Source organism: Zootermopsis nevadensis, unplaced genomic scaffold, assembly GCF_977971745.1.
Source record: "Zootermopsis nevadensis isolate Lab colony 2312 unplaced genomic scaffold, Znev_1.0 Znev_ptg000022l, whole genome shotgun sequence".
Lineage (NCBI taxonomy): Eukaryota > Metazoa > Arthropoda > Insecta > Blattodea > Termopsidae > Zootermopsis > Zootermopsis nevadensis.
The window spans coordinates 26,204,916-26,222,081 of NW_028259154.1; the positions used below are offsets into that span (position 1 = coordinate 26,204,916).

The window sequence follows — 17,166 nt, forward strand, 5'->3', positions numbered from 1 at the left end:
AGACAGAAACGGATAGGAAATTAGCAACGCAGACGTATTGATATGCAAAATCGTGTGTTTACATCAACTGGACACACGCCAGTAAGCAGATGACGGTTCAGTATTTAGACAGAAATGCATTTCTGTGTCTCTGATAATTACAGCTGATAAACAAGAGGGGGGAGGGGTGGTTCATCAATCAGCAGGTTTTTCGCTGTCGGCGCTAAGGGCGCGCAGGCTCGAGATGGCGAAATTCTGTGAGACCGAGTCCACAAGTAGAATTGTTTTGAGCTGTAATTAACGTGTTCACACGTCAGAGCAGATGAGATTCAGCCTTGGCGCGTTACACCGTTAACTGACACTGATAGCCGACCTCAGCGGTACTTTTCACGCGAATCATGCTTTACCTATCAGAATTGCAAGCGAAATTTTTGAAGGAAGTGACTATGAATTTCGAAGCTGCGTGGCTTTTTTAACACAGCAATTTGAATGGAGCTTTGGAGACTTGAAAATAAGCGATATTTTATCGTAAATAACTTCATTTTCTGAAAGGTATCAGATTATCACTGACGGTAGATTCTTTGATGAAAACGAAAATTGTGTTTTGTAAGAAATAATTTATTTGTTTTACGTATTGTCATTTTTTTTTGATAATGTATATCGATAATTCAAATATGTTCGTAAAGTATGTAGCCTAGCAGCGACGTATATAGGAAATTGGAGGAATTATAATATAATTAGTTTCTAGATTCATGGTTAATCAAAAAATTAAAATATCAGCGCCGAATAGACTCGTCGCTAGAGGCCGACGTTTCGAAAAATCATACTTTCTCCATCTTCATCATTATCTGAAGGTGGGAACGAGTCTACACGGCGCCGAAATCCACAAGAGCAGTATTATCATTATCACCGCAACGAAAAACCTTAAATCTCACATTAATTTAAAATATTTTTGATGTTGTGAGAAATTTGACGGAGTTTTCATTTCTGGAGATTGGAAAATACGTTGCATTAAAAAGTTTCATTTTCCAGTTTGGCCAATTTATTTATTTAAAATAAAAGCTTATTCCAAAAGAAAAGTAACCTTATTATAAAAGCACTACAAAATACGTCCCTTGAAAGCATAAAATAATGAAACAGAATACAGAATCAATGTTTCGATAAAATGGTTCTTTTGAAACCAATATTAACAATTTCATAAATTATATAGATCTGTCACATTTTGCGTTCAAAGAATAATATTAAATTTCAAGTTATCGTTCGCTGGGTGGATAATCCATATCATGATCTGAATTTATACATGAGAACTGACAAATACAAACTTTATATTACAGATTTTTCATCATCTCTGGCTGTTCTGTCGGTCGTAAGGACATGATAAAAGAGAAATATTTTAAAAATCTTTAAAAAAAACACATTCAATTCTTATCAAAATTATACCATAGAACAATCACAACTGGGTTCAAACTTCAAATATTCTTAAAACCAAGCAGACAAACAAAATGAGACTTAAAACATTTGATTTGCCACCGAGATCAAAGATCCGACTTACATACCCACGAAAACAGCACAAATTGTCCATTAATCCCCTCCCAGAACCAAATTATTGCGGATGTCTAGTTGTTATGGACATCCCATAACCTCACTTTTCCATATCAACATGTTACGCACAACAACGGCACCAAGCTCTTCCCCCCCCCGGGGCACCACTTAGGACTAGCAAAATTTATTGTCTGTTAAAAGCTCGACAAAAATGTAGCTGCCTTCCTCAGGGCCAAAATGTTTTCCGCTTTATTTAAAATAGCTTTTGTTTCTCTCGGCGATAAACAGTCGCATATTTTAGCTAAGGAATTAGTAATTATCTTGTATTTAAATCTACACTGTAAAAATTTGATGACGTTACGAAAAAACAACGTTGGCTCGTGTACAGTAATGTCGACCTGAAGGAAACATTAAAAGTCACAAAGAAGGGAATTATTTCATCGTCTACTCATTTTTCCGCCACAATCAATAAAATATCGCTATTCAGTAGTTGGTACACCTGCTTTATGTTCCGGGGGGGGGGGTGAAGGCCGGAATCGATTCGCGGTCCATAGGCTGGCTGTACCAATTGACTTTTCTCGTGATTTACAACCACTGCCGTATGTAAATTCTAGGATACAGAATAAATACGCCATTAGTCCTTTCTTCCACATTCTTCCCAATTGATCACTGATCTTCCTTGTTCCATCCCCCCCTACTTAACACTTACTTGATAAAGAAATATTAGGGGTAATATTCTTCGCATCTGAGCGTTTCTCTGTTGTTCTTCAAGAGGCGCTGATTTTTTACACTTAAAATTCTAGTCTTCTCAGGTTGCCTTAAATAAATAATGGTAAGATCTTTTCCTTGGTCAGCGCAAAAAGAATTAATTTAGTAATTATATCCGTGCGTAACAAACTTTTGAAACGTCCTGTAGACCACCTACTGTAATTCGCAGTAATTATCGAGTCAGAATAAAAGAGCATCATCACTTACAGCATCGAATTAATTATTTGTCTGCCTTTGTCAATACATCCGGGCCCCAATTTGGCCAGTGTAAACAACTGATGACGATAAACATAACCTGATTTGAGAGTAGAAACTTCGTGGCCCCAAAGATTATCGGCGAGTTGCCTTTTGTTTTAAAACTTTAGAATTTTACGTGCCTCTGACTAAATAAAATTGTTGCAATACAATGACTAGGTGTATATGACATATGAAAATATACGAGGTTTAATTAGCCTTCAATATAATAACGAATATACGAAATTTAATACAAATTGTGGAGCATCAGTTGGTAGTAAGATTGTGAGAAATTTATTCGAAAAATATGAAAGGAGGGGATTGTGGTGTGTTCTAAGGCAGGTTTCGAAAATTACTTGAAGGAACTTGGGGAGAATCTAGAGAAAATCTCGATTCACGTGAGAGGTTAGGATCTTCGTAATTGGTATAGTACGTGGGTCTTCTATCGTAAAGACTCAAATTGTGTGTTGCTAGGAGCTGCTAAGATCTTTTCTTGAAACGTACAAGAGGATAAATTGATCTAAGTGAAAAACGATAAATTAATTTATACCTGCTTTTAGTTGTATTAAAAATTACGTATTCCAAAAATGATGACGTGGACTGCGAGTAAAAATTCTGAAGTTAAAGTTTTTTCTCAGTCTTATGTACCATTGTATCGGGGGAGACGAAAACAGAATGGAGCACCATCTACCGGCAGAATGATAAAACACGTTCTCTAAACTCAGAATAATTAATTAAAATACAGTCATTAAAAAAAACGAGCTGGTGCAAACGTGTGTTGTCCCGGTGTATAGAGGGCAGCAGTGTGTTCATTATTATTAAAGAAAAACTATTTCAAATTTATTCTGTATTCCATCTCATTTCATTTACACAATATAAAACACTGCATACCTAATACTTGGGGATAACTGATGATTTATGACAGAAGCCGCCTCAAAGATGATAACTTTTGTAGCTGATTTATTGTTGTCTAGATTTTTTATAATTCAGATATTAATCCCTTGATATTGCAGGTTCTCACGGAGACGAATAAAAATATGACTGTCTTCTGAGATGTTGCGCCGTGTAGACACGAAAATTAGGCTGACGTTTCGCAGGTGTTCACTACTTCCATCATCAGGACGCTAGTTTCTACGAGCCTAGAAGGCGCAACATCTCAAAGACGCTCATTTTCAATGATTACTCATTTCCTATGACGCCGTCGAATTCTACACGTAAAATCCATGGCCACTGCCATGTCCCCCCACGTCAATACCAGCTCCAAAGCCGCCGTAATGTGATCTGAACACGTTGTTTTCCTCAGAGGCCTCTGGAGACTTGTGGCTCGCTCCCTGAGTCACGAGGACGCCGTCCGTAATATGAGTGACGCTTACGTCGTGGGTTAATATCGGGTCAGGATCGTGGGTAAGAGTTGAAACTTTATGAACCACCGTGTGTGTCACCGGAGAATCATCTTTGTCGTGTTCCATGACCGTCGTTAGAATATGATCCTGATTTGTTTGGCCGTGGTTAACTGTTATCATGGTTTTAGTCAGGCACTCAGGCGTGAGAGTTAGTGTCGACTGTTTCGAGAGCCCGTGGCTTCTTTCAAAGTTCAACGCTGCTATTGGAACTAGAGAATGGTCCACGACTGTAACTGTCGGTGATTTCGTGACTCCGTGCTCAGATAAAGTAGTTGTCGTCACGTGAGTGATGGTAGGCACCAATGTGTGTGTCACGTGTACCAATCCGTTCACAGGACCGTGGTTCTGATCTCGATCAGCGACGTTTTTCGAGATGCTGTGTTGGGATGCGTGGTCGTGGGCGAGGTATCTGTTAGGCTGGGACTGTGTTGACTTCGTAGCTTGGGACGACAACTTGTGGGCCAGGCTTGGGCTGACGCTGGATGTCTCCGCGGTGGACAGCGGATGTGGTACTGTTTCGATTTCATGGGTCAAGCTCAGAGTATGATGAATTTCGCCGATACCGAACACATATCCGAGATTCAGTGGTGATCTTCTGGTGATTTTATTCTCACCGTCGGGTTTGATGATTGTGGGTAGAGAAGATAAAAGAGACGCAATGTTGGTAGGACTGTAATGTGTCTCGTAAGACGGTGCGATCAGGAAACATGTGACTAAACATAAGTGGTTACAAAATTTCCTGATGATCCAATGTTCCTGTAACATAAACCGAGCAGTTGTTTTAGTAGTAGAAACTTTGATTTTAATTTCACGTATTAAATCAATCGAAACGAAAAATGAATTCCCCGACAACTATTCAGCGTAGATGCAAATACCAAATTTATACCATATCCATCAAGTAATTTCGGAGAGTATTATCTTAAGTACTTTGCGAGAGAAATAAATACTAAAATTATATAGGCCTAATTTGAATAATGTTATTTATTTTGTGAATAATTGATTCACTGATGACCGAGTGAATGTATTTGTTACTACTGGAAAAATAAAATATAATTTGTAGTCTATAAATGTTTTTAAGAGTATAAGAAATTAAGTAGTATGGTACTATGCTCAGTTACGTTTAACTCATTAATGCCATGTTCAGTGTCTATTCTGTGTTATTACAATGTTATTTTACTTACAAATGACCAAAATCATCATCATCACAAGTTCTTAATTAAAAATAATTATATATATATTGCCTAAATGTGGTACTTAGTAACTGCAAAAGTGAAATTTAGAGGACTGGATTGACCTTGGCAAATATATTTTAATGAAGTTATTATTTTAACACCTGTACAGAACGTTGAAGTTGATTAATCGTGGTCATTTTCAGTCTCTGAAGCCTCAGGCGGCTGTCTGACCCCCTATTTAATGACCACGTTTACGTGATATGGAAATTTGGTGAGAACATAATGGTTCCATATGCATGTTTTTTTTTCCCAGTGAGCCTATCACTTGCCAATACGAAATAATCTCTGAACAGTAACAGTAGAAAAGAATCGAAAAAAAAAAAAGGTTTTAAAACACAAACCGTGTTAATCTCTGCATTTAACCAATGAAACAGAATTTTCTATGCCATTACCGTCTACAGTGGAAACTTGATGATGAAATAAAAATTGATCTGTTTCAAAATTAGATAATATAAAAAAAAGTATAAATCACTCGATTCAAATCATTGTACTGAAATCAAATCGTCACAGGAGCGCTGCAGTCACTGACGATAGGAGATTACTTTGAAGTATGGCTGACGTAACGCGGAGTGTAATTAAAAAGCTTCCCAGCACTAATACAAAATTCCACAGTTCTGTTATCACAACTGTAAAGAGCACTTTGAAATTCGACAAGGAATTATCTCATCCCTAACCTCCAAAAACGTGTCGTTACATAAGAACAACAACGAAAAATAAGCCGTCTTATGCGATTGGTCAGTTGAAAGATTTCTGCGCAAGCGCGCTCTGTTTCCATTTGCAATACACACGTTCGTCATATCACGTGGTATATGAGACTGGCCACATCTGTCGCTAAAGTGAATGTCTGCTACCGTACTGGCTGGACCACCGTGGTTCGATTCTCGGCAGGAGCAGAATTTAGCCATCAACGAGATACGCTGTGGCATATTCGGTTCATAAACACGTAGCCATCTTTTTATTTATATATAAAAAGGAAGGAATCGATTTTAAACACGTGATCACTACGGTAGTCAATGTTAGGTTATACAAATGAGCTTGAATCTTAAACTGACTCAACTACTCGAGAAAAGAAATTGTACCACTGTTATTATTGTTAGTTTTGTTATTAATTATATTATTATTCTTACAAAGTGGAATATTTACAATATTATCTAACATGTTATTGATAATATTTATTATTTTTAATTTCAATGACAGGTGTTTAAGAATGAAATAATTACAGAGAAACACCGCTTGATATTAAAGGTCCTACGTAGTTACTGAAGCATTTAAGAATTAATAATATCAATTATCAACGTTTGGAGTCGGTTGATCAAAGTATTTCCTGTCAGAAGTTGTATAACTTTCGTCATAACTTCGCTTGGCTCTTAAAAATTTAGGACGTGTTTTTGTGGAGCTGTGCTGTTTGAAAGCAAACATGTTTGACAAGTAGCCCGTAATTTTCTTCTATTAAGTACTACGAAAATGTTAATTACAGCACATTTTCGGTGAGATGGTATCCTGTACCATTTAAAGCTACACGTGAACAGAACAATGCAGCGTCTGGTTTGCTTCAAAGAGACGACATTCCTTTTATATTCAGGATTATAAGACAACTATTTCTTACGTAAGAGCTTACATTAGCAATGAACTTCTTAGGTAAAGATATACACACAACACATGCATGATTAATTATACCGTTCTGCCTAATCAGGTGGTTCAAGATACAAAGTCATTGCCTTGTAGCAGACACTCCACCCTTCTCATTTAAACTTCAAAACTACGTAATCGAGTACTTTTAAGAATTTAACAACGGTATAAGTTAACGTTTTATACGATAAATATTAAAACGTGGCGCTGTTTACTTACATGACACATTTTCTTCATAGTTTTATTGACAGGTGTAACAAAAAGTTGGTAATTTCACTGGAGACACAGAATATAACGTTCGATCTGTTAGGTGGAACGACTTATTATGATTCCGTGCCACTTTTACGTTGGCTACTGAACATATGTAACCACCCTAAGTAGCAACTCTTGTCACAATCAGGCTTTCTTTACAGACTTCTAAATAGTTTTGCTTTATTTCGTGTTAGTTGTAAAAAAATATCTCAACAGAATAGTTGTACAATTCCATGGAAGATATTCCGTGTTTTCACGTGATGGGTGGTTCGTAAGTAGGCCAGCAACTTTTCTGGTGCTAATTCCTCGGTAACACCTTAAGTAGAAACTTCAGAGATTACAAACAAGTTATTAAATGCGTATATTTACCTTCTGGGTTGTAACGTGCCGTGTCCACTTGTAGGTAGGTACCAACTTCAACCCTGAAGACGGAAGCTATATGTTTTATCGAAACGTTGGTATCTACTTGGCGTTGTTTTCCAAAATATCAGAATCGACTCTTCATTTCCATGACATCCTCAGATGTCAACTGAGGATTTTTTTTTAATGACATTGCTTCAGCTGTGGATGTTATAATCATGGGAGAATTATTTTTCGTAAACGTGTTTGGACGTAAGAAAAAATGGGGAAGCAGCTGGAGAAAATCACGTAATGAGGAACTTTATAATTTATACACTTTAAAAGTGTTATCGGGATTATTAAATCAAGGATAATAAGATGAACACTGAATGTAGAATACTCAGCGTCTAACCGAAATACACGTAAAATTTCAGGCAGAAAACTAGAAGGAAGGGCATCACTTGAAATCTTTTTTCTAAACGGGAGGATAATATTAAAGTAGATCTTAAATAGGTTCTGAGAATGTGGGTTGGATTGAGCTGACACAGGATATGATCCATTGGTGGGCTTTTGTGAAAATTTTAATGGATTCAAGGTTACAATTAAAAAATGGGAGTATCCTTGACCAACTGAGAAGTTAGCGTGTTTATGAAGAAGAAGAAGAATCTGTGCGTGATTTAGTTATCAGAACATTAATTTTAATTCTTTTAGATAAAAATTTATAATCGCATATTTTGATATACGACATTGGGGGCCTAATATGATTTTATGGAGTTTCAATTTATTAAATATTAGGTATGTTTTGATATTGAAACACGACACTCACAGACTTATCGACTGATAACAGCGCCGCAGATATAAATTTTTCCAAACTAACATAAAATAACAATTGACATTATAATTCCGTAGTAAGTTTAAACATGGCGGACGACGACAGCTGATTTATAATTAAATAGTCTCCTTTGTCGATATATTAGGTTGACGCCAACTACCAAATGCTGTTTAATTAATTCAAACGCTTGTCAAGAACTTGTATTGTATGCGTGCGTGGTGTGTAAATCCTCTATGCTGCGTTGCATGCAGCTCCACTAGCTTGTATTTGCCCTCGTTTCATGGTATTTCATTTACTTTCTTTCAACTTGTCTCGATTAGGGAATTTACGACTTCAAACCAGATACTGACATTTTTTTTTTTCGACGTGGAATGACTTGCGAGATTTTCACATTGTCCTTGTTATAGCTAAGTAAAGCAACTCTGACAGCTAACAGTAACATGTACAAAACTTTTCATATCGCATCAATGGAACAAACGAAGGGTTAACAGCGCGTATATTCGACTGGAATGAACTATCAAAATTACGAAATATGTGGTTTTTCCACTGACGCAGGATAATAAGGTACTGGGATTCACGACACTAAACAGCAATACAAAATATGCACAGATGGGAATGTACCCTACTTCTAAACACGTAGAAAATACCTTCTTTGCCTGGTTTACATGTGATCACATTAAGACCCTGCGCGCATGAGTGGATCTTCTGCCGATTTGACGGAACTGTCTCCACAAAATTCAGCTCCCAACTGAAAATAAAACGCAGAAAATTCTTCCATTTCAACGTAAGTGTGCACAAGCAACAAGAATATGTGGTATCATAGTCACGTCAATTTTAGTCCATGGGTTTGCCGTATAGAAACCTTTGAAAATTTCAAGGTCATTCGGTAGTCATTTATTCGAAAGCATATACCTGCCGAACTGCAGGAATCTGAGTGACCATATTCATGTCAGTCTGAGTTTATGCACATGTGAGTATCATGCCATAGTCACGTCTATATCAGTCGAGGGGTTTGCCGTATAGAAGCCTTTGAAAATTTCAAGGTCATTCGGTAGTCATTTATTCGAAAGCATATACCTACCGAACTGCAGGAATCTGAGTGACCATATTCATGTCAGTCTGAGTTTATGCACATGTGAGTATCATGCCATAGTCACGTCTATATCAGTCGAGGGGTTTGCCGTATAGAAGCCTTTGAAAATTTCAAGGTCATTCGGTAGTCATTTTTTCGAAAGCATATATCTTCCGAACTGCAGGAATCTGAGTGACCATATTCATGTCAGTCTGAGTTTATGCACATGTGAGTATCATGCCATAGTCACGTCTATATCAGTCGAGGGGTTTGCCGTATAGAAGCCTTTGAAAATTTCAAGGTCATTCGGTAGTCATTTATTCGAAAGCATATACCTGCCGAACTGCAGGAATCTGAGTGACCATATTCATGTCAGTCTGAGTTTATGCACATGTGAGTATCATGCCATAGTCACGTCTATATCAGTCGAGGGGTTTGCCGTATAGAAGCCTTTGAAAATTTCAAGGTCATTCGGTAGTCATTTATTCGAAAGCATATACCTACCGAACTGCAGGAATCTGAGTGACCATATTCATGTCAGTCTGAGTTTATGCACATGTGAGTATCATGCCATAGTCACGTCTATATCAGTCGAGGGGTTTCCCGTATAGAAGCCTTTGAAAATTTCAAGGTCATTCGGTAGTCATTTTTTCGAAAGCATATATCTTCCGAACTGCAGGAATCTGAGTGACCATATTCATGTCAGTCTGAGTTTATGCACATGTGAGTATCATGCCATAGTCACGTCTATATCAGTCGAGGGGTTTGCCGTATAGAAGCCTTTGAAAATTTCAAGGTCATTCGGTAGTCATTTATTCGAAAGCATATACCTGCCGAACTGCAGGAATCTGAGTGACCATATTCATGTCAGTCTGAGTTTATGCACATGTGAGTGTCATGCCATAGTCACGTCTATATCAGTCGAGGGGTTTGCCGTATAGAAGCCTTTGAAAATTTCAAGGTCATTCGGTAGTCATTTATTCGAAAGCATATACCTGCCGAACTGCAGGAATCTGAGTGACCATATTCATGTCAGTCTGAGTTTATGCACATGTGAGTATCATGCCATAGTCACGTCTATATCAGTCGAGGGGTTTGCCGTATAGAAGAATTTGAAAATTTCAAGGTCATTCGGTAGTCATTTTTTCGAAAGCATATATCTTCCGAACTGCAGGAATCTGAGTGACCATATTCATGTCAGTCTGAGTTTATGCACATGTGAGTATCATGCCATAGTCACGTCTATATCAGTCGAGGGGTTTGCCGTATAGAAGCCTTTGAAAATTTCAAGGTCATTCGGTAGTCATTTTTTCGAAAGCATATATCTTCCGAACTGCAGGAATCTGAGTGACCATATTCATGTCAGTCTGAGTTTATGCACATGTGAGTATCATGCCATAGTCACGTCTATATCAGTCGAGGGTTTGCCGTATAGAAGCCTTTGAAAATTTCAAGGTCATTCGGTAGTCATTTTTTCGAAAGCATATATCTTCCGAACTGCAGGAATCTGAGTGACCATATTCATGTCAGTCTGAGTTTATGCACATGTGAGTATCATGCCATAGTCACGTCTATATCAGTCGAGGGTTTGCCGTATAGAAGCCTTTGAAAATTTCAAGGTCATTCGGTAGTCATTTTTTCGAAAGCATATATCTTCCGAACTGCAGGAATCTGAGTGACCATATTCATGTCAGTTTGAGTTTATGCACATGTCAGGGTCATGTCGTAGTCACGTCGATATCAGTAGAGGGGTTTGCCGTATAGAAGCCTTTGAAAATTTCAAGGTCATTCGGTAGTCATTTTTTCGAAAGCATATATCTTCCGAACTGCAGGAATTTGAGTGACCATATTCATGTAAAATTGAGTTTATGCACATGTCAGAGTCATGTCATAGTCACGACTATATCAGTCGAAGGGTTTGCCGTATAGAAGCCTTTGAAATTTCAAGGTAATTCGGTAGTCATTTTTTCGAAAGCATATATCTGCCGATCTGCAGGAATCTGAGTGGCCATATTCATGTCAGTTTGAATTTATGTACATGTCAGGGTCATGTCATAGTCACGTCGATATCAGTCGAAGGGTTTGCCGTATACAGGCCTTTGAAATTTTCAAGGTCATTCGGTAGTCATTTTTTCGAAAGCATATATCTGCCAATCTGCAGGAATCTGAGTGACTATATTCATGTCAGTTTGAGTTTATGCACATGTCAGGGTCATGTCGTAGTCACGTCGATATCAGTCGAGGGGTTTGCCGAATAGAGGCCTTTGAAATTTTCAAGGTCATTCGGTAGTCATTCTTTCGAAAGCATATATCTTCCGAATCTGCAGGAATCTGAGTGACCATATTCATGTCAGTTTGAGTTTATGAACATGTCAGGGTCATGTCGTAGTCACGTCGAAATCAGTCGAGGGGTTTGCCGAATAGAGGCCTTTGAAATTTTCAAGGTCATTCGGTAGTCATTTTTTCGAAAGCATATATCTGCCGATCTGCAGGAATCTGAGTGACCATATTCATGTCAGTTTGAGTTTATGTACATGTCAGGGTCATGTCATAGTCACGTCGATATCAGTCGAGGGGTTTGCCGAATAGAGGCCTTTGAAATTTTCAAGGTCATTCGGTAGTCATTTTTTCGAAAGCATATATCTTCCGATCTGCAGGAATCTGAGTGACCATATTCATGTCAGTTTGAGTTTATGCACATGTCAGGGTCATGTCATAGTCACGTCGAAATCAGTCGAAGGGTTTGCCGAATAGAGGCCTTTGAAATTTTCAAGGTCATTCGGTAGTCATTTTTTCGAAAGCATATATCTTCCGATCTGCAGGAATCTGAGTGACCATATTCATGTCAGTTTGAGTTTATGCACATGTCAGAGTCATGTCATAGTCACGTCGAAATCAGTCGAAGGGATTGCCGAATAGAGGCCTTTGAAATTTTCAAGGTCATTCGGTAGTCATTTTTTCGAAAGCATATATCTTCCGATCTGCAGGAATCTGAGTGACCATATTCATATCAGTTTGAGTTTAAGCACATGTCAGAGTCATGTCATAGTCACGTCGATATTAGTCGAAGGGTTTGCCGAATAGAGGCCTTTGAAATTTTCAAGGTCATTCGGTAGTCATTTTTTCGAAAGCATATATCTTCCGAACTGCAGGAATCTGAGTGACCATATTCATGTCAGTTTGAGTTTATGCACATGTCAGAGTCATATCATAGTCTTGTCGAAATCAGTCGAAGGGTTTGCCGAATAGAGACATTTGAAATTTTCAAGGTCATTCGGTAGTCATTTTTTCGAAAGCATATATCTTCCGATCTGCAGGAATCTGAGTGACCATATTCATGTCAGTTTGAGTTAATGCACATGTCAGGGTCATGTCATAGTCACGTCGAAATCAGTCGAAGGGTTTGCCGAATAGAGGCCTTTGAAATTTTCAAGGTCATTCGGTAGTCATTTTTTCGTAAGCATATATCTTCCGATCTGCAGGAATCTGAGTGACCATATTCATGTCAGTTTGAGTTTATGCACATGTCAGAGTCATGTCATAGTCACATCGAAATCAGTCGAAGGGTTTGCCGAATAGAGACATTTGAAATTTTCAAGGTCATTCGGTAGTCATTTTTTCGAAAGCATATATCTTCCGATCTGCAGGAATCTGAGTGACCATATTCATACCAGTTTGAGTTTATGCACATGTCAGAGTCATGTCATAGTCACGTCGATATCAGTCGAAGGGTTTGCCGTATAGAGGCCTTTGAAATTTTCAAGGTCATTCGGTAGTCATTTTTTCGAAAGCATATATCTTCCGATCTGCAGGAATCTGAGTGACCATAATCATGTCAGTTTGAGTTTATGCACATGTCAGGGTCATGTCATAGTCACGTCGAAATCAGTCGAAGGGTTTGCCGAATAGAGGCCTTTGAAATTTTCAAGGTCATTCGGTAGTCACTTTTTCGTAAGCATATATCTTCCGATCTGCAGGAATCTGAGTGACCATATTCATGTCAGTTTGAGTTTATGCACATGTCAGAGTCATGTCATAGTCACGTCGAAATCAGTCGAAGGGTTTGCCGAATAGAGACATTTGAAATTTTCAAGGTCATTCGGTAGTCATTTTTTCGAAAGCATATATCTTCCGATCTGCAGGAATCTGAGTGACCATATTCATATCAGTTTGAGTTTATGCACATGTCAGAGTCATGTCATAGTCACATCGAAATCAGTCGAAGGGTTTGCCGAATAGAGACATTTGAAATTTTCAAGGTCATTCGGTAGTCATTTTTTCGAAAGCATATATCTTCCGATCTGCAGGAATCTGAGTGACCATATTCATATCAGTTTGAGTTTATGCACATGTCAGAGTCATGTCATAGTCACGTCGATATCAGTCGAAGGGTTTGCCGTATAGAGGCCTTTGAAATTTTCAAGGTCATTCGGTAGTCATTTTTTCGAAAGCATATATCTTCCGATCTGCAGGAATCTGAGTGACCATATTCATATCAGTTTGAGTTTATGCACATGTCAGAGTCATCTCATAGTCACGTCGAAATCAGACGAAGGGTTTGCCGAATAGACACATTTGAAATTTTCAAGGTCATTCGGTAGTCATTTTTTCGAAAGCATATATCTTCCGATCTGCAGGAATCTGAGTGACCATATTCATATCAGTTTGAGTTTATGCACATGTCAGAGTCATGTCATAGTCACGTCGATATCAGTCGAAGGGTTTGCCGTATAGAGGCCTTTGAAATTTTCAAGGTCATTCGGTAGTCATTTTTTCGAAAGCATATATCTGCCGATCTGCAGGAATCTGAGTGACCATATTCATGTCAGTTTGAGTTTATGCACATGTCAGGGTCATGTCATAGTCACGTCGAAATCAGTCGAAGGGTTTGCCGAATAGAGGCCTTTGAAATTTTCAAGGTCATTCGGTAGTCATTTTTTCGAAAGCATATATCTTCCGATCTGCAGGAATCTGAGTGACCATATTCATGTCAGTTTGAGTTTATGCACATGTCAGAGTCATGTCATAGTCACGTCGAAATCAGTCGAAGGGTTTGCCGAATAGAGGCCTTTGAAATTTTCAAGGTCATTCGGTAGTCATTTTTTCGAAAGCATATATCTTCCGATCTGCAGGAATCTGAGTGACCATATTCATATCAGTTTGAGTTTAAGCACATGTCAGAGTCATGTCATAGTCACGTCGATATTAGTCGAAGGGTTTGCCGAATAGAGGCATTTGAAATTTTCAAGGTCATTCGGTAGTCATTTTTTCGAAAGCATATATCTTCCGAACTGCAGGAATCTGAGTGACCATATTCATGTCAGTTTGAGTTTATGCACATGTCAGAGTCATATCATAGTCTTGTCGAAATCAGTCGAAGGGTTTGCCGAATAGAGACATTTGAAATTTTCAAGGTCATTCGGTAGTCATTTTTTCGAAAGCATATATCTTCCGATCTGCAGGAATCTGAGTGACCATATTCATGTCAGTTTGAGTTAATGCACATGTCAGGGTCATGTCATAGTCACGTCGAAATCAGTCGAAGGGTTTGCCGAATAGAGGCCTTTGAAATTTTCAAGGTCATTCGGTAGTCATTTTTTCGTAAGCATATATCTTCCGATCTGCAGGAATCTGAGTGACCATATTCATGTCAGTTTGAGTTTATGCACATGTCAGAGTCATGTCATAGTCACGTCGAAATCAGTCGAAGGGTTTGCCGAATAGAGACATTTGAAATTTTCAAGGTCATTCGGTAGTCATTTTTTCGAAAGCATATATCTTCCGATCTGCAGGAATCTGAGTGACCATATTCATATCAGTTTGAGTTTATGCACATGTCAGAGTCATGTCATAGTCACATCGAAATCAGTCGAAGGGTTTGCCGAATAGAGACATTTGAAATTTTCAAGGTCATTCGGTAGTCATTTTTTCGAAAGCATATATCTTCCGATCTGCAGGAATCTGAGTGACCATATTCATACCAGTTTGAGTTTATGCACATGTCAGAGTCATGTCATAGTCACGTCGATATCAGTCGAAGGGTTTGCCGTATAGAGGCCTTTGAAATTTTCAAGGTCATTCGGTAGTCATTTTTTCGAAAGCATATATCTTCCGATCTGCAGGAATCTGAGTGACCATAATCATGTCAGTTTGAGTTTATGCACATGTCAGGGTCATGTCATAGTCACGTCGAAATCAGTCGAAGGGTTTGCCGAATAGAGGCCTTTGAAATTTTCAAGGTCATTCGGTAGTCACTTTTTCGTAAGCATATATCTTCCGATCTGCAGGAATCTGAGTGACCATATTCATGTCAGTTTGAGTTTATGCACATGTCAGAGTCATGTCATAGTCACGTCGAAATCAGTCGAAGGGTTTGCCGAATAGAGACATTTGAAATTTTCAAGGTCATTCGGTAGTCATTTTTTCGAAAGCATATATCTTCCGATCTGCAGGAATCTGAGTGACCATATTCATATCAGTTTGAGTTTATGCACATGTCAGAGTCATGTCATAGTCACATCGAAATCAGTCGAAGGGTTTGCCGAATAGAGACATTTGAAATTTTCAAGGTCATTCGGTAGTCATTTTTTCGAAAGCATATATCTTCCGATCTGCAGGAATCTGAGTGACCATATTCATATCAGTTTGAGTTTATGCACATGTCAGAGTCATGTCATAGTCACGTCGATATCAGTCGAAGGGTTTGCCGTATAGAGGCCTTTGAAATTTTCAAGGTCATTCGGTAGTCATTTTTTCGAAAGCATATATCTTCCGATCTGCAGGAATCTGAGTGACCATATTCATATCAGTTTGAGTTTATGCACATGTCAGAGTCATCTCATAGTCACGTCGAAATCAGACGAAGGGTTTGCCGAATAGACACATTTGAAATTTTCAAGGTCATTCGGTAGTCATTTTTTCGAAAGCATATATCTTCCGATCTGCAGGAATCTGAGTGACCATATTCATATCAGTTTGAGTTTATGCACATGTCAGAGTCATGTCATAGTCACGTCGATATCAGTCGAAGGGTTTGCCGTATAGAGGCCTTTGAAATTTTCAAGGTCATTCGGTAGTCATTTTTTCGAAAGCATATATCTGCCGATCTGCAGGAATCTGAGTGACCATATTCATGTCAGTTTGAGTTTATGCACATGTCAGGGTCATGTCATAGTCACGTCGAAATCAGTCGAAGGGTTTGCCGAATAGAGGCCTTTGAAATTTTCAAGGTCATTCGGTAGTCATTTTTTCGAAAGCATATATCTTCCGATCTGCAGGAATCTGAGTGACCATATTCATGTCAGTTTGAGTTTATGCACATGTCAGAGTCATGTCATAGTCACGTCGAAATCAGTCGAAGGGTTTGCCGAATAGAGGCCTTTGAAATTTTCAAGGTCATTCGGTAGTCATTTTTTCGAAAGCATATATCTTCCGATCTGCAGGAATCTGAGTGACCATATTCATATCAGTTTGAGTTTAAGCACATGTCAGAGTCATGTCATAGTCACGTCGATATTAGTCGAAGGGTTTGCCGAATAGAGGCATTTGAAATTTTCAAGGTCATTCGGTAGTCATTTTTTCGAAAGCATATATCTTCCGAACTGCAGGAATCTGAGTGACCATATTCATGTCAGTTTGAGTTTATGCACATGTCAGAGTCATATCATAGTCTTGTCGAAATCAGTCGAAGGGTTTGCCGAATAGAGACATTTGAAATTTTCAAGGTCATTCGGTAGTCATTTTTTCGAAAGCATATATCTTCCGATCTGCAGGAATCTGAGTGACCATATTCATGTCAGTTTGAGTTAATGCACATGTCAGGGTCATGTCATAGTCACGTCGAAATCAGTCGAAGGGTTTGCCGAATAGAGGCCTTTGAAATTT

General features: G+C 38.5%; 2 protein-coding genes across 2 annotated transcripts in view; one reads left to right on the plus strand and one right to left on the minus strand.

Annotated features, from left to right (window-relative positions):
- LOC110836406 (uncharacterized) overlaps positions 1-17,166 on the plus strand; it is a 142,311-nt gene that overhangs the window by 52,080 nt on the left and 73,065 nt on the right. The window lies entirely within an intron of this gene.
- LOC110837524 (uncharacterized) lies at positions 3,676-4,691 on the minus strand. Its single transcript, XM_022079740.2, has one exon. The coding sequence runs from the start codon at positions 4,689-4,691 to the stop codon at positions 3,732-3,734; it is 960 nt and encodes a 319-aa protein (XP_021935432.2). The 3' UTR covers positions 3,676-3,731.

Excerpts from the sequence above, each read along its gene's own strand:
- LOC110837524 (XM_022079740.2), bottom strand. The coding sequence starts at position 4,691 with ATGTTACAGGAACATTGGATCATCAGGAAATTTTGTAACCACTTATGT.